The sequence below is a fragment of the Cydia fagiglandana genome, chromosome 4 (assembly GCF_963556715.1).
Source record: "Cydia fagiglandana chromosome 4, ilCydFagi1.1, whole genome shotgun sequence".
In the NCBI taxonomy this organism is placed as follows: Eukaryota; Metazoa; Arthropoda; class Insecta; order Lepidoptera; family Tortricidae; genus Cydia; species Cydia fagiglandana.
In genome coordinates, this window is record NC_085935.1 from 15,676,250 (window position 1) to 15,691,428 (window position 15,179).

General features: G+C 34.9%; 1 protein-coding gene across 1 annotated transcript; it reads left to right on the top strand.

Moving 5' to 3' along the window:
• Positions 1–3,030: 3,030 nt before the first annotated feature.
• LOC134663866 (uncharacterized) lies at positions 3,031–14,780 on the top strand. Its single transcript, XM_063520388.1, has 10 exons — positions 3,031–3,506; positions 3,769–3,858; positions 8,585–8,653; positions 8,865–8,945; positions 9,097–9,180; positions 9,488–9,571; positions 10,314–10,370; positions 10,672–11,475; positions 12,068–12,367; positions 13,338–14,780. The coding sequence occupies exons 1-10, from the start codon at positions 3,212–3,214 to the stop codon at positions 14,531–14,533; spliced, it is 3,060 nt and encodes a 1,019-aa protein (XP_063376458.1). The 5' UTR covers positions 3,031–3,211; the 3' UTR covers positions 14,534–14,780.
• Positions 14,781–15,179: the final 399 nt, after the last annotated feature.

The window sequence follows — 15,179 nt, forward strand, 5'->3', positions numbered from 1 at the left end:
GAAATGCAGCTCTTTTATTTTTATATCATTTTGTTGATTAAATATATTTTTTTAAATGATCGATATGACGTTTGTGAGGTGAAATGGCAGACTCGAGTAATTAATTCCTTGGCGCGTAGTAAATGGGACGAGATAGAAAAAAAATCGATGTCAACTGTCAGTGTCACTTAGCTCTCATTCCCGAAAAATAACGGACAAGCCTCATGTCATGTTACCTTGCGAATTGCTATTAATGTTATCATTGAGATTTTCGGCGACCTCAGCACGACCCACGGACTTCTGATTCCCCACGACATCTGCGCGTATTTGGACAAAGATTGAATTTACTTTCGATAACTTGGCACTGCATAAATTATTGGACAACGTTTTCTTCCCCACCCCTACACGACGGCCCCTACGCTGACCCTTGGACAGAGTTTTGCAAGAAAAATAAGCGAGTTCATACGAGATTGCGAGCAGATTCTACAAATTTGAAATTATTATCATAACAGTGATAAGCACAATGCCGTTGAATTAGAGGAGCAATGGCCGTACAGGAGTACGTATCCGTGAAATACATAGGTACAGAAAACTTTCTTCACTTGTGTTTTGATTTTTATTATTAAATTGCCATGAGCTGTTAAGTTATTAAACAAGAAATCGGTCTAATTTTTTCTAACAATTTCAACCATCAGTGGCCCATTTTATAAAGCTACAAGTTACAATTTACAAGCGGAAGTCTCTTTCTAACTCTATGTGTTAGAACGAGACTTCCGCTTGTAAATTGTAACTTGTAGCTTTATAAAATAGGCCACTGTTAGTTTTGTGTGGTTATCCTCATTTTATGAATGTTGTTCTTATTTTCAGGTGGATGTAAACATTCATTGGCGGTATTATACTGATGGCTAATTAGAACCATTGAGCCATGACATACTTCCTTGCAGTGTTATTCGGCTAAGCCTCGAGCATCCTGTGAATCTGAAGGATATAATTATTTCCATAAAAAAGAGCAATCGAATTAGGACCAAGATATCCCGAGAATCTAAAGACATTTTATAAAAAATGCAATAAAATGAAAATGGGAGACTCTCTTATTTTAACAATGTTACAAGATCATGACAATGTTATGGTCTATACTTATTAAAATTTTAAAACCAACATGTCTTTATCTTTGACTTGAAAATGTACAAATGATTTGGGTTAAGTTTTATGAAATGCAACTTATGCTAAAAATCTATTATTATTATATGTCAAATCTTAAACTAATAACGCATAGACAGATAGTCCCCATACGGCTATCCTGCCAAAAGTGAAGCCGAAACACGATCGATGTGTGCGTGGAACGCTCGTGTTTTACGCTCAGCAAACACACACATATATACAAAATATGTTGCCAGTATTCATTTGCTTCTCTCAAAGTAGGGGAATTTTAACAACATCCACACTTGGTTATTAATAATTTGGAAGTGTGTAGATTCGATTTTGTAGCAAAAGCTTTTGTTTATTTTGGGATTTATTGCATTTCTGTACTTTGTGAAATGAGGATTAAATAAATAGCTGATAAGTTTTTACTATTTTTATTTATTTAACAAATGTGCATAAAACAATAAGAATAAATTTAAATAGGACAGAGCATATTCGACCGTGTTTAGTCCGTTTCCAATGTTTCCTTATTGCGTCATTCCGATTTAGACTAATTTTTTCCTTCCATCTCGCAGACAGAAGTGCATCAGTCAGAAAACTGAAACGAACATTACACAAAATAAATATAAGAAAAAAACTAAATACTTACCTAAATAATTAAGTTAATTATAATTTTCTATAATGAATCAATAAAAAATGAGCGTATTTATTTTAGAATGTAGACGTCATGTCCCATTTGGAGGAAAAAATATTCACTACACTGGCAACAATTAGAAGAAATGGCGGCTGACGAAAATTTGGAATTTTGTATTTACGATTATGTAAAAATATCACATTAAACTCGATACTTACGCGTGTAATGTAATATCAGGCGGTTTGTTTTTATTATATGATGTGTTGTGACACCCATTCACTGTACAAACAGCCATCTTTCCTGTAGTTTTTGATTTTTAAACGGGAGGTGTACACACCAAGGCCTATTGACTTCCTTGGAATGACGTGACCCTTCAAAATTGTACATGTGTGCTCCGTTTCTAGAGCTGGATTGCCAGTAATTACCATTAAAATATTCTACTACAGCAACATTGCTAGAACTGGCTTTTTCTAGGAACAAATCCAATTATTTTATCAAATATCAAATTTTGATTTGTATTTTATGAAGTAGTAAATGATTATTTATTTTTTGAAACATGTAAATTATTATCTATTTCAGTTTGTCTTTGTCTATGTTCATAAAATCTACGAAGGGTAGACGTGCCTCTACCCTCCTTGATAAAATTTTAAAAAAATCTTTGTCAATAGGCCTCTTTGATAGTCCTTGATTTGGGTCTGGCCGGTAAGAACATAGACAAGACAAAAGTCTGTAATGTCAATGCTGTCATTTAAGTCATTTAACGCAAAAATAATTGTTTTAATATAAAACGATTTATTCACTTGAAATTTATTTATTTAAGTACCTATTAATTAAAAAATAAAAACTATGTCTATGTACGACGTACATATGTACGAGCAACATAATATATCTAAATGCGTCTACGCGCAGACTTAGTTAAATTTAAACCGTTGCATCTCTTGCTGTATCCGGCAATCAATGGCGACTTCAATAATTATTCTTATCCGGATTATGAAAAGCCCTAATGTGTGTGTGGAAACCGTTGTAGTAAACCAGAAACAGCGATAATTTCAAGGTAAGAAATATATTAATCTTTAAATTAAAATGAGCGTACTAATTACCAAATTCAAATATAATAATTTAATCTTACTATCCCCGTATGTCCCGCGGACGCTATATCGCGTCCGAAATTATAATCAGGGGTATGACAGTTCAACTCCCAAAACAGCCGATGTGGCGCTACCATCGCGTCTCCCCTCGCCCCGCCACCCCAGCCCCCACCAATGCAGCCGCCATTATACATTTGAAAAGTTTTGACGACTTTATTGTGCCGAATTTCAAAGTCGAGTACGCTGGTGTTTAGTGTATCTCCTCGCTTTTTTGCTGAGTTGAGATCCTAAATATCCAAATTGTCCTTTGCTGTTCGGAACAATACTTTATAATTGTGCTGCGGTATCGTTTGTGCAATAATAAACCATGAGACTAAAGTGTTGTGTTGGTGGTTGCAATGCAACAAATGAGACACATCGACTTTTTGCATTTCCTAAGAAGGATATGCTTAGGAATTTGTGTGTGTCTTTCCTTGTGCCTACGAATCCTCATCTTCTCGGTCTGACAAAAGAGCAACTGCTCAGGAAACGCGTGTGTGAAAAACATTTCGACAAACATCAGTTTGAAAAGTTTGAAGGCAAAAGGCTTCGGTTTTCGTATCCTTGCCTATTTACGGATGATGAAATAACACACGGTGAACCCCTTGCAGCAGTTGGAACTGGTGAGTACACACATTTATTATAACTACGAAAATTAATATTAATTAAATACCACGTGACTTGACATTATTAGGTACATTTTTTCCTATCGAAGAAGAAAGTATAAAACTTTCTTATTAGGATATTGAAAACACATAGGATTACTTTTGTCAGGATAATTTTATGACGATAAGTACTTATTTGACTGTTGAATTAAAGCCAAGTGTATATATTTCGTCTCGGGGATTATAATATTTTATCTACCTTACTATAATTTTGTTCCAGTCCCACATGCTCTGAGTGACCACAATTATTTTAAAGATCAAGATGATGAGGAAGACACAATGGAACAAACACTTATCATTGGAAGGCCAGGTATGTGTCATATTCATTCATAGGTACCTACTAATTTATTACTTATAAATTCAAAAGTAACTATGACTTGAAAGTGACTTTGATCTATCTAATTTATATAAAATTTGGTATGGAGATAGTTTGAGGCTGAGGCCGGAGGAAGGACAGCTTTCACCAATCTTCATTGTGATATTCTGATGAATATCGTCTATGTGGGATGATTCCCACATAGACGAGGTCGCAAGCATAAGCTAGTTTCTTATACATAGACTTGACATAGACAATAAACATCACTTTGTGAATTTTATTAATATAAGCAGTTGATGTTTACAATTTTATCTGAGTGGTCTTTTTATTTTACCATATAAAATACATAGCTGCCCACTTTTAATATTGTTTATAGAGTAGGTATGCTTAAATATATACTTAAGTATAACTGGAAGTGGCCTGAGTGTGGAGCGAAGTGACTCCGTACCAGAGCTAACAAGCAAATCACTGTTACTAGAATATGCGGATAATTCTCATGTAACGTTTAGGAACAAACGCAAACTAACAGATGATAATGAAGCAATCCAAACACAATTATCGGAAATGCGTCAACAAATGAGTGAAATGATGGCGTACCTAAAAACTTGCAACGAAACACAAAAGCAAAATTTTTCTAAATTGTCCCAAGATGTATCTGATATTAAGGATCAAGTAAATACTATAAAAAACATTACCGATAGTTTAGTTATAGAGCAAAATAAAATAAAAAGTGACATAGCAAATTTCGCCGACGTAAACAAGAAGATTGAGGAAAAAGTTGAGAAACTGGACACGGAAGTCAACCAACTAAAAAGTCAATTTACAACTGTTCCAACGGAACCTACTAACTATGAAGATATACTTAGCGAATTTCAAGAGCGTAGTTTGAGAACAAAAAATATAGTTATATCCGGTTTACCTGAACCTAATTCGACTGTCGCTACAGAAAGATGGCAGCAAGATAAACACGAAGTCATGGAATTATTAAAAACTGTGCATAACGATTGCCCAGAACCAATAAAAATTTTTAGATTAGGAAGATACAAACCCGATACCCACCGCCATATCAAAGTATGCTTCAAATTGCAGGAACAAGCTATTGCCATATTGCTTAACCGAAAAAATGTTGAGAACAGGACCATTAGAATCTTTAGTGACCAAACTCCTAAACAACAAGCAAACTACAAGAAAGCTAAGGAAGAACTTCAACAGAGAATCAATAACGGTGAAACATCTTTAAGCATAAAGTATGTTAAAGGTGTTCCTAAAATTATTAAAACATTGCCAAAAAACTCCAACTGACGGCACCCCCTGATAAACATAGAACGACGGACAAAATAACATACCAAGCGATCAACACTTACAATGATGTAATAACAAGCAAAGCATCTTTAAATTGTCTATATGCTAACACTCGGAGTATAGTTAAAACTGGAAAATTTGACGAACTGAAATGTGCTATAGAAGCTATAAAAAGTACTGTGCATATCATCGTGTTAACTGAGACTTGGCTAAAATCTAAGGAGGAAGCCATGAACTACCAGCTACCCGGCTATACACACTATTTCAATACAAGGACCAACGAAAGAGGCGGAGGGGTATCAATATTCGCTCACAACCACTTAAGACACCACATTATAGAAGAACAGTGCTTGAATGGAAACCACTACTTATGGGTACATCTACAAAAGTTCTCTGTTGATGTTGGAGTTATATATAGATCAAATCAAGACAGCATTAAAAACTTCTTGGAAATATACTCATCACAATTGCAGAACCATAAAAGGGCCGTAGTTTTTGGTGATTTTAACATAAATCTACTGTCCACAGATGAATGCGTCAAAAATTATAAAAAAACTCTCAAAGAAAATAACTATCAGATTATTAACAAGATTCACATAGATTACTGCACACGAGAAACCAGTACAACGAAAACTTTGTTGGACCATGTCTGTACGAACTTAACCGAAAATAACTTTCACCTTGCCGTTATTGAATCGGCTATGTCCGACCACAAGCAAATTTACTTCGAAGTAAAAAAATACTACGTAAATCCCAAACAAAAACTCAATTATGAAAAAATTAACTATGATAATTTGTATAAGACAATCGAAATTGAAAACGAGGGAAATGGGAACAAGGATTACGCCGTCCTGGAGAGCCGACTGATTGCAAGCATCAATAAGAACAAAATAACTAAATCAAAGATCCTTAACCCTCCGAGGCAAGACTGGATCAATGCGGAAATTATAAAGGAAATCAACTCCAGAAACATACTATGGCAAAAAATGAAGTGCAACCCAATGGACGATAAATTAAGTCAAGAATTTAAAACAAAAAGGAATAAAGTAGCAAACGCTATACAAAACGCAAAGAAAAGTTACTACTATAAATGTTTCGCGGATTGCAAGAATAACCCCTCCAAGATGTGGAAGCTTATCAACAGTTTATCTACAAATAAAACAAAAGAACACTCGACACCGACTAAACTGGATACAGCATCGGGAACTACCACTGACATAAAGGACATGTGTGATATTTTTAATAATTTTTTTTCGAGTATTGGCTCAGCATTAGCAAATGAAATCACCAAAAACTATTATAACAATATAACACCCACCTGTACTTCAATGTCACTCAAAATATCTAAATTCAAGCATGCTACTTGCGATGAAGTTTCTAAAGTAATAGAGGGTCTAAAACTAAACACGAGCTGTGGTATGGATGGCATTAACACCAAAACAATTAAATGCATCAAAAGCCTCATACTCGAAGAGCTTACTATGTGTATAAATACTTGTCTTGATCAGGGTGTTTTTCCGGATAGTCTAAAATTAGCAAAAATATCGCCAATCTATAAATCGGGGAGCAAATGCGATCCAAGCAATTATCGTCCAATATCAGTTCTTCCAGTAATTTCGAAGATATTTGAGAAAATAATATACTGTCGACTTGAATCACATCTAAATTGTATAAACTTCCTTTACGAAAAACAGTATGGTTTCCGGCCAAAATCCAATACGTTATCAGCAACAATAGACCTTGTGACAAATATTAAAGTCAAAATAGACGAAAAACGAGTAGCACTAGGTATTTTTATTGATCTCAAAAAAGCGTTCGACACAATCAGTCACAACATACTCCTACGAAAATTAGAAGAGCTAGGTATTACCAATGTAGCATTAGACATCCTAAAATCATATCTTTCTAACCGCCGTCAAATTGTCAAAATTCAAAATTATCAAAGTGAGCCAAAAATTATTACCTGCGGCGTTCCTCAAGGGTCAATACTAGGACCTCTATTATTTCTTATTTACATTAACAACGTCAAAGAACTCGATCTGAAGGGCGATATCACACTCTATGCAGACGACACTAGTCTGTTTTATTTTGGAGATGCAATAAACGATGTTATTAAAGATGCGCAAAACGATTTAAACTTGCTAAACACTTGGTTTCAATGTAACTTGTTAACGATCAATGTAAACAAAACAAATTACATCATTTTCGCAGCAAAAAATAAAAAAATTACCGATTTTCAACCACTAACAATAAATAATCAAATTATCACACAAGTAGACAGTGAAAAATACTTAGGATTAATACTTGATAAGAACTTAACCTGGAAACCACACATCGACAAAGTAAAATCGAAATTAACATCTCTCACTGGTGCTCTGCGTAACTTTGCTAATACTCTTCCACCGCAAGTGCGCCACACTATATACAACTCGCTCATAAAACCGCACATAGACTACCTTATAGAAGTCTGGGGTACTACTGCTAAAACCAATCTTGAGACTATTCAAATAGCACAAAACAAATTAATCAAAGTACTGTTTCACTATGACTTTTTAACCCCAACCAAAACACTATATAATGAAACAAAAATTTTAAACGTAACTCAAACCTACATATATTATAATTGTATATTGGTACGAAAAATAACTCAAAATGATATCTTATCACAGCTAAAATTTACTCGAAAATATCAGGTGCAAAAAATGAAACTACGAAACGCTGATGACTTAATTCCACGTCCGTCGCGAACGAACTATGGAAAAAAAAGTATACTTTGCGAAGGTGCTCAGTTATTCAATAAACTGCCAAAAATCATAAAAGAAACTAAATCAATATCTCACTTTAAATCGTTATTAAAAAAACATATATCAAATAATTATTAAATAACGTAGGCATTAACATGTAGAATTACGATAACTTACCTATTTAAAAAAAAAAACCATATGTATTCAAATTATACATAGGGATATATATATTACTTATTAACTAAACTTAAATATACTGGCAAATGATATAAACACAAATAAAACGAGCAAACAAGTATAGTTATAACCTCATGTATACAAACCGAACTACGCTCAGCGTACGCATCATGCCATATCTAGCTGTAATGACTCAATGTATTACTTGTTTTGGTGTTATTGTCACTAGTTGCATGCAAAGCGCGCGGTCAACAAATAGTTGTTTGATCAGGTACCCTTTTTTTTACGTCTTAAAATGTTGTTATAATTTAGTGCCTGTACGCTCATATCCATATTATTATAATCTTTTTATTATTAATGTTTTATCTCGTGCAAGTGAATTGTAAAATTCTTAATGAGATTAAATGATCTTAAACCTTAAACCTTACATACATTAACACCGCCTGGGATGGAAGTGAATCTTAATAGATATTAAATATTACATGTAATGATTTCAGGTGAAGACTTCCATGAACATCTGTCATGCTCATATTCTCAAGTTGAGGCCTTCGTCCCACAGAATAAAGGTATGTTAGTTTGAGTAAAGTTTCTAAAATATGTAGGTATCTAGTGATATTCTTAGTTATAAAAGTTTAAAGTGAATGCATGTTGTTGACAAACCAAATTGATATTCTCTTTATATTATTCTGAGGTTCCAATTTTTGTATATATACATACAAAAGAGATAAATTTAGTTCATACTGAATCTTAATAGATACTGAATATTACATTTAACAGTTTCAGACGAAGACTTCCATGAACGTCCATCATGCTCATATTCTCAAGTTGAGGCCTCCGTCCGCGTCCCTCAGAATAAAGGTATGTAAGAATATTACTACCTACTAGGTATCTCACCTAAATGACAAGTAAATAATCCTTAATAAGTATATTAAAAAACCATAAATATCCATACATGTTACCAATAATTACTGTGTCATTGGTGGCTAACATTTAGATTTTACTCTTTCAGGTGTGGTCGCAGTAGATGAAGTCTCATCATCCGTACCAAAAGTCATCGAAGAAGTTGCTCTGGAAATCTCCCCGGCACATACAGGTTTGTATCTCAAGTCAATTTATTCTTTTACAAGTAGATGTGGTTAATAATGTAATTATTTGTTTATGTTAATAGAGTTCACAAAATTAATCTGCTACGATTTTGAAAGCACACGCAGTGCAAGTGTTATTTTAAACACCAAACTTCTATGAAATTATGCCTCGGTCTAACTTTATCCGTTTTTAAAATTAGACTTTTTTGTACTTAATGCTAATTCTTGCATTTCAAGAAAGTACAAGTAAATTTTTATACCTTAAATATAATTAATGCGTTATTGGTGGCTAACATTTAGATTTTACTTTTTCAGGTGTGGTAGTAGTAGATGAAGGATCATCATCTTTACCAAAAGTAGTTGAAGAAGCTGTTCTAGAAGTCTCCCCGGCACATACAGGTATGTGATTCAAGTTTATTTTCTTTTAGACATGGTTAATAATGTAATTATTTGTTTATGTTAATATTCATATTCATTTATTCATAAAATTACAAACTTTACATGTCAAAAGGGTTATACCTATATAGAACGAGCGAGTGATGCGAAATTCTTAATCTGTATTGTGACTTAAATCTATCAATTAAGGGTTCCACAGACACAATAAATCGTACGTGGTTTTCTATCCATTGCTGACTTATGTACGATTCCCATCGAACGGGCGGAGTCGGCGCGCATTTCAAGTTTGTACGACCGTAAGCCGGCCGCCTGCTCGCGGACGCGGACGACTCCGGGCGGGCGCCATCGCATCTGCCATACATGACAATATATATAGGCACATTGCAAATACGCTCCGGCACGGCCCGACTCCAGGCGGTCGGTGGGAATCGTACATTACAGATGCAACAAATTCAATCGCTCTATATATCGTTTTTGGCAAAACGCTAGTTCTCAAGCTCTGTCTCCATATCGCGCGGCAAACCATCGAACATTGGCTCGCGCGGCAGCCCGGTATAAATATATCCATTGCGCGCGGCTGCCGCGCGACCCAATGTTAGATAGTTTGCCGCGCGATATGGAGACGGGGCTTCAGATAAATTGAGAATTTAATGGTAACATAATTGTGTATAGCATTATTTGTTTGTGTTTGTTTAAATCTTTGGTTGCCGACTTGGTTCGTTATTTATAGTTCATTCTGTTTCAGATATCAAACCTACGTCCAATTCCACCCAAGAGGTGCAACAAACACAGAAGCGTAAAGGTATACATTTTTCATTGTCATTTAAATGTGCGTGTGCGTTGTCGTGTTTCGCACTGATCTCTTTTGCAAGTACATATGAGTCATCTTTTGCATGTGTTATTTATTTCTTTACCTCCCTGAGACATGTTTGTATGCAAATACGACGGACAAGGCTACTCCAATTATTGTCCTAATTCCTAGAAATTTAGAGTTACGACTTACCAGAGGTAGTACATTAAGATAAACTGTTTGATTACAGGAAATTTCTTATCTGTGAAAATGTATGTATATGTGTATTTAAACTTATTATTATTCATTACAGGTTCGATTATGAAGCAATTAAGTTCAAAGGGAAGGAAATTCGTTAAGAACGTGATAAATATTGCGTCATCAAGTTTGGGTCAGACAAGTGAAGAAAGACTTTCACAAGCTAAATCCTATGGAAGTAACGAGCAGTTGTTTAAGAATTTCGACCTACTTAACAAACAGGCGCAGACTTTTGTGCTAATGCAATTAAAGCAATGCCGCAACAACAAAATGGCCAGAAGGTTCACGATGAAGGAAAAACTTATGGCTCTAATGCTGATGAAGCAAAGCCCAAAGGCATACAAACTTCTGGAAACAATGTTTGCATTGCCCAATAAGAGGACATTACATAGACTTTCTGAAAAAATATGTATGAAACCAGGAGTTAACCCACAGATATTTTCTCATATCCGAAATACCGTGAAACACTGGGGACAACAGCAAAAGTTATGCTCAATAGTATTTGATGAAATTGCATTGACACCGTACTTAACATACAATGAAAGTAACGATCTAATTCATGGTTTTGTGGATGTGGCTGGCGAAAGAAAAATGAAGTTTTGTGATCATGCCCTGGTCTTTATGGTAAGAGGCATATGTTCTTCATGGCGGCAATGTATATCATACCACTTCTGCGAAGGAACAACATCTACATCCGAAATGCAGGAAATTTTAAAGCAAATTGTCTCAGAAGTAGCTCAAACAGGACTAATACCTTTAGGACTAGTTTGCGATCAAGGATCGACGTTTAGAACTGCGATCAAAAGGTTCCGAGAGGAAACAGTACGTGACTGTAACGACGAAGCCAGTTCGATAGATGGTAAATATAAATGTTATATTTTTTAAGCTCTAACCCCCTTATTCATAAAACTGTACGGGCCTGATTTACTCAAAATAATGTTTTATCCCTTTCTTACAAATACATAATGACAGACAAAAACAAACTATTCATAGCTAATTCAGGCCAGTAACGCGTTTATGAATAACGCCATAAGTAGGTATAGTTAACTTATCCCAGTGTGGAACCCGTAATCTATACGGGTTGTTGTGTTTTCCGCTTTATGGCACAGATCAAATTAAAAATTAAGAGTCCGCAGCAAGCTTGTTGTCCATACTAACATAGTGACGCTCTCATTCTTAAACGACTAGCCAGATTGCGACATAAGTAGGGTACTTTTTATCAATCATCATCATTCTCCGCATACGAAGACGCGAGCAGAAGCTAGTAATTAGATAAATTAATAGTTGAAAAATATGGCACGCATGCATTTGCATACATAATGAGTCGACTTATAGATTTGTTGACACTTTGTAATAAGGCGAAGTATGTATAATATGTATCTTTGACGTCGACAGCATTTTTAAATATAGCTATAAAATGATACTGTATTAATATTGCTTAATTGTTTCAGATGGCACAATCAACATTGCTGGGCATCATTTAAGTATATTTTTTGACCCGCCTCATCTTCTCAAAGGGTTGAGAAACAATTTTCTCACTAAAAATATTATTTGGGATGGAAAGAGGGCCTCATGGAAAGATATTCAATTTATATACGACATAGACAATAGATTGGGACACACAAGGGCCTTACCCAAATTAACTGCACATCACGTTGATCCAGACAAAATAAAAAAAATGAAGGTCAGCGTAGCGGCGCAAGTGTTTAGTTCTCGAACGGCGGCCATGCTAAACTACACAGCTGCGCTTAGTAAGTTCCTATATTTAAATTTAACTATTTACTTCGTTCTGGCGTCATGTCACCGACAAGAGCCATTGCTCTTAGGTCAATTATTATGATGATGGCGTCATATGTTAACGGTCTCCTAGCCTAGCCTATAGTTCGTTTTTTAGCATTAGAAAGAAGGTAAGCAATCTTGACGTGTCTTTTATTTGCTTTTTTATTTTATTTGTAACTATTACTTGTGAAATATCGTATATGATTCATAATTGTTACATATTTGTCGTGACTTGTCTACAATAAAAAGACACGTCATGAATTGTTTACCTTTTTTCTAATGCTAAAAAAACGAACTATTGGGAACGTGCGAAGTCGGTGGCGCTGATCGTCACAAAAAAAGCTAATCTTATGGAATGTCCGACATTAGTACTAGCGGCAGCCGCTTGAACTAATTTTACTCCATAAGATTTAACGTAGAAATTCCGACAAAATGAGGGCAGCACCAGTCGTGCACATAGCGAATAGTCGGTAGTGACCCTGCTTACGAAAGCAGGAGGTCCCGGGTTCAAATCCTTTTGATGGCATTTATTTATGTGTTAATACAAATATTTGTACCTGAGTTTTGGATGTTTTCTATGGATATAAGTATTTGTATATAACTATATATAATATACATATAAATGTATATCGTCGCCTTGTACCCACAAGGCTTAGGTACTGTGAAACAAGGTTGATCTGTGTAAAACTTGTCCTATGATATTTATGTTGCCATGAAATTATGACATCTTTCATATTGTAGGTGACGATGCAATCGTTAAAAAACAAAACATGTCATCAATTAAGTATGCCAAATCTAGAAAAAACAAATTACAATAGACAAAAGATTTTTTTGCGATTGGACATTAAGAACCAGTATAATTTGCGGGTATTTAAGTTCATCAGAGACCTTTTAAAACGAAACTTGCATAGTAACGTACTAATGATTTATTTTTACTTTCAGATAAGCTTCACGCTGGTTCAGTCTCAAATGACACCATGGAAGCGACAGCTGAAATCATCGAATTCTTTGACACCTTGTTCGACAGCGTCAACGGCTCCCCTGGCGGCACCACAAAAGGAAAACTTAGAAAAGCGGTTAAAAAAAACTCTGCGCATCACCGTTTCTGGTTGGAAGCAATTGAAAAATTGAATAAATTGCAGTATGAAGACACCAGTAGCAAATTAGCTTTAAGGCAAAGAAATCCTCGATTGGTTCGAGTACCGTCTCTAGAAGGATGGATTGTAACATTATCAAGTTTCCGTAGGTTATCGAAGATATTGTTTGACGAATATGGCGTGGAATATTATTACCCTCGGTATATTAACCAAGACCCACTGGAAAACTTTTTTGGAAGGGTGAGGGCTCTCAATTACAGGAATGTAAAGCCGAATGCAAATAGCTTCATTTATACTTTTAAATCATTGCTGCTGTCCAATTTGCTGAGCCCTCATTCAAAATTTGCAAACTGTGAAGTGGATAACGGAGAGACAATATTAGACGCAAGTTTTCTCTTTGAAGTAGATGATGAAAACAAAGAAAATAAAAGTCCAAACTTGCATTCTCTCCCATCCACTTCACAGGATCGTCCAAGTGGGTCTAAATTAGATGAAATAAAAACAAGAAATGAAGTAATATTAGAAAAAATGAAAGTACAGTGTTCCGCTTATACCGCAGGGTATTTATGCAGAAAAATCACAAAAACAATTGACTGCCAGAGCTGCATACAAACTTATATAAGCAGCTCTAAAGAAGAACACCACGCCTATATTCAATACAGAGAATATAAAAAACTAAAAAACAATAAACTTCAATATCCTACAGAAACGTTTTTAAAATTATACGGAAAAGCGAGTACTATAATCCATAATTACTTAAATATAAATTGTTTTAAACGAAATGTCGGTACTGACCTGATTTGCAATTTAAGTGAATTGAGGATTTCTTGGTTGGGATGTGCAGATCATAAAAATATTGTAAAAAGAATATTTTTAAAATCAATCATCAGATTACACATACACAACTGGTGTAATATTATAAATAGAATTTTAAAGGGCGACATAGAAGAAAAATATGCATCCAAAATGGAGGAACCGCAAAAATTAGCGTATAAAAAATATAAATCACATAAACTTCGCCAAAGAACTTTGAACAAATAAATATTACAAAAAAACTTTGTGTTTTATTTTTAAATGTTCAGAATGGTGTATTTAGAAATCCCTATTGCAGTTATCGATGAAATTATCCCATCACTATTTAATATCGATATCGATATCTAATGTCCACAACACTATTATGTCAAACTTGACAGCTTCTTCCACAGAGTATGTCACTAAAAGTATCACTACAGTGGCGCCACATCGGATCAAGTGAAAACAGGGCATAAGTGACTGTCGTATCTGTTACGAAGTAACTAGTTAACTAGTTAATAATCTGTGATTATAATCTAAATTCATCATAGACGTAAAACCTCACATTGTTTACGAGTAAGCTGGTAAATTACCTTACCTACCTACCTTACCCTACCTACCTACCTTACCTTACCTTACCTACCTACCTACCTAACTTACCTTACCCTACCTACCTACCTACCTTACCTTACCAACTTTACCTACCTACCTACCTACCTACCTTACCTACCTACCTACCTACCTACCTTACCTACCTACCTACCTACCTACCTACCTACCCTTACCTTACCTTACCTTACCTTAGGAATTAGCGACGTTAGTAATTAGGAAGTTAGATTATATTGTTTAATTTGTGACTATTTTGTTTTAGAAAGTGAATCAGCAGATGGCTTCA

Coding starts and splice junctions, on each gene's coding strand:
- LOC134663866 (XM_063520388.1), top strand. CDS start 3,212: ATGAGACTAAAGTGTTGTGTTGGTGGTTGCAATGCAACAAATGAGACA. Junction 3,859..8,584: donor ACTTATCATTGGAAGGCCAG/GTATGTGTCATA, acceptor TAATGATTTCAG/GTGAAGACTTCCATGAACAT. Junction 9,181..9,487: donor AATCTCCCCGGCACATACAG/GTTTGTATCTCA, acceptor TTACTTTTTCAG/GTGTGGTAGTAGTAGATGAA.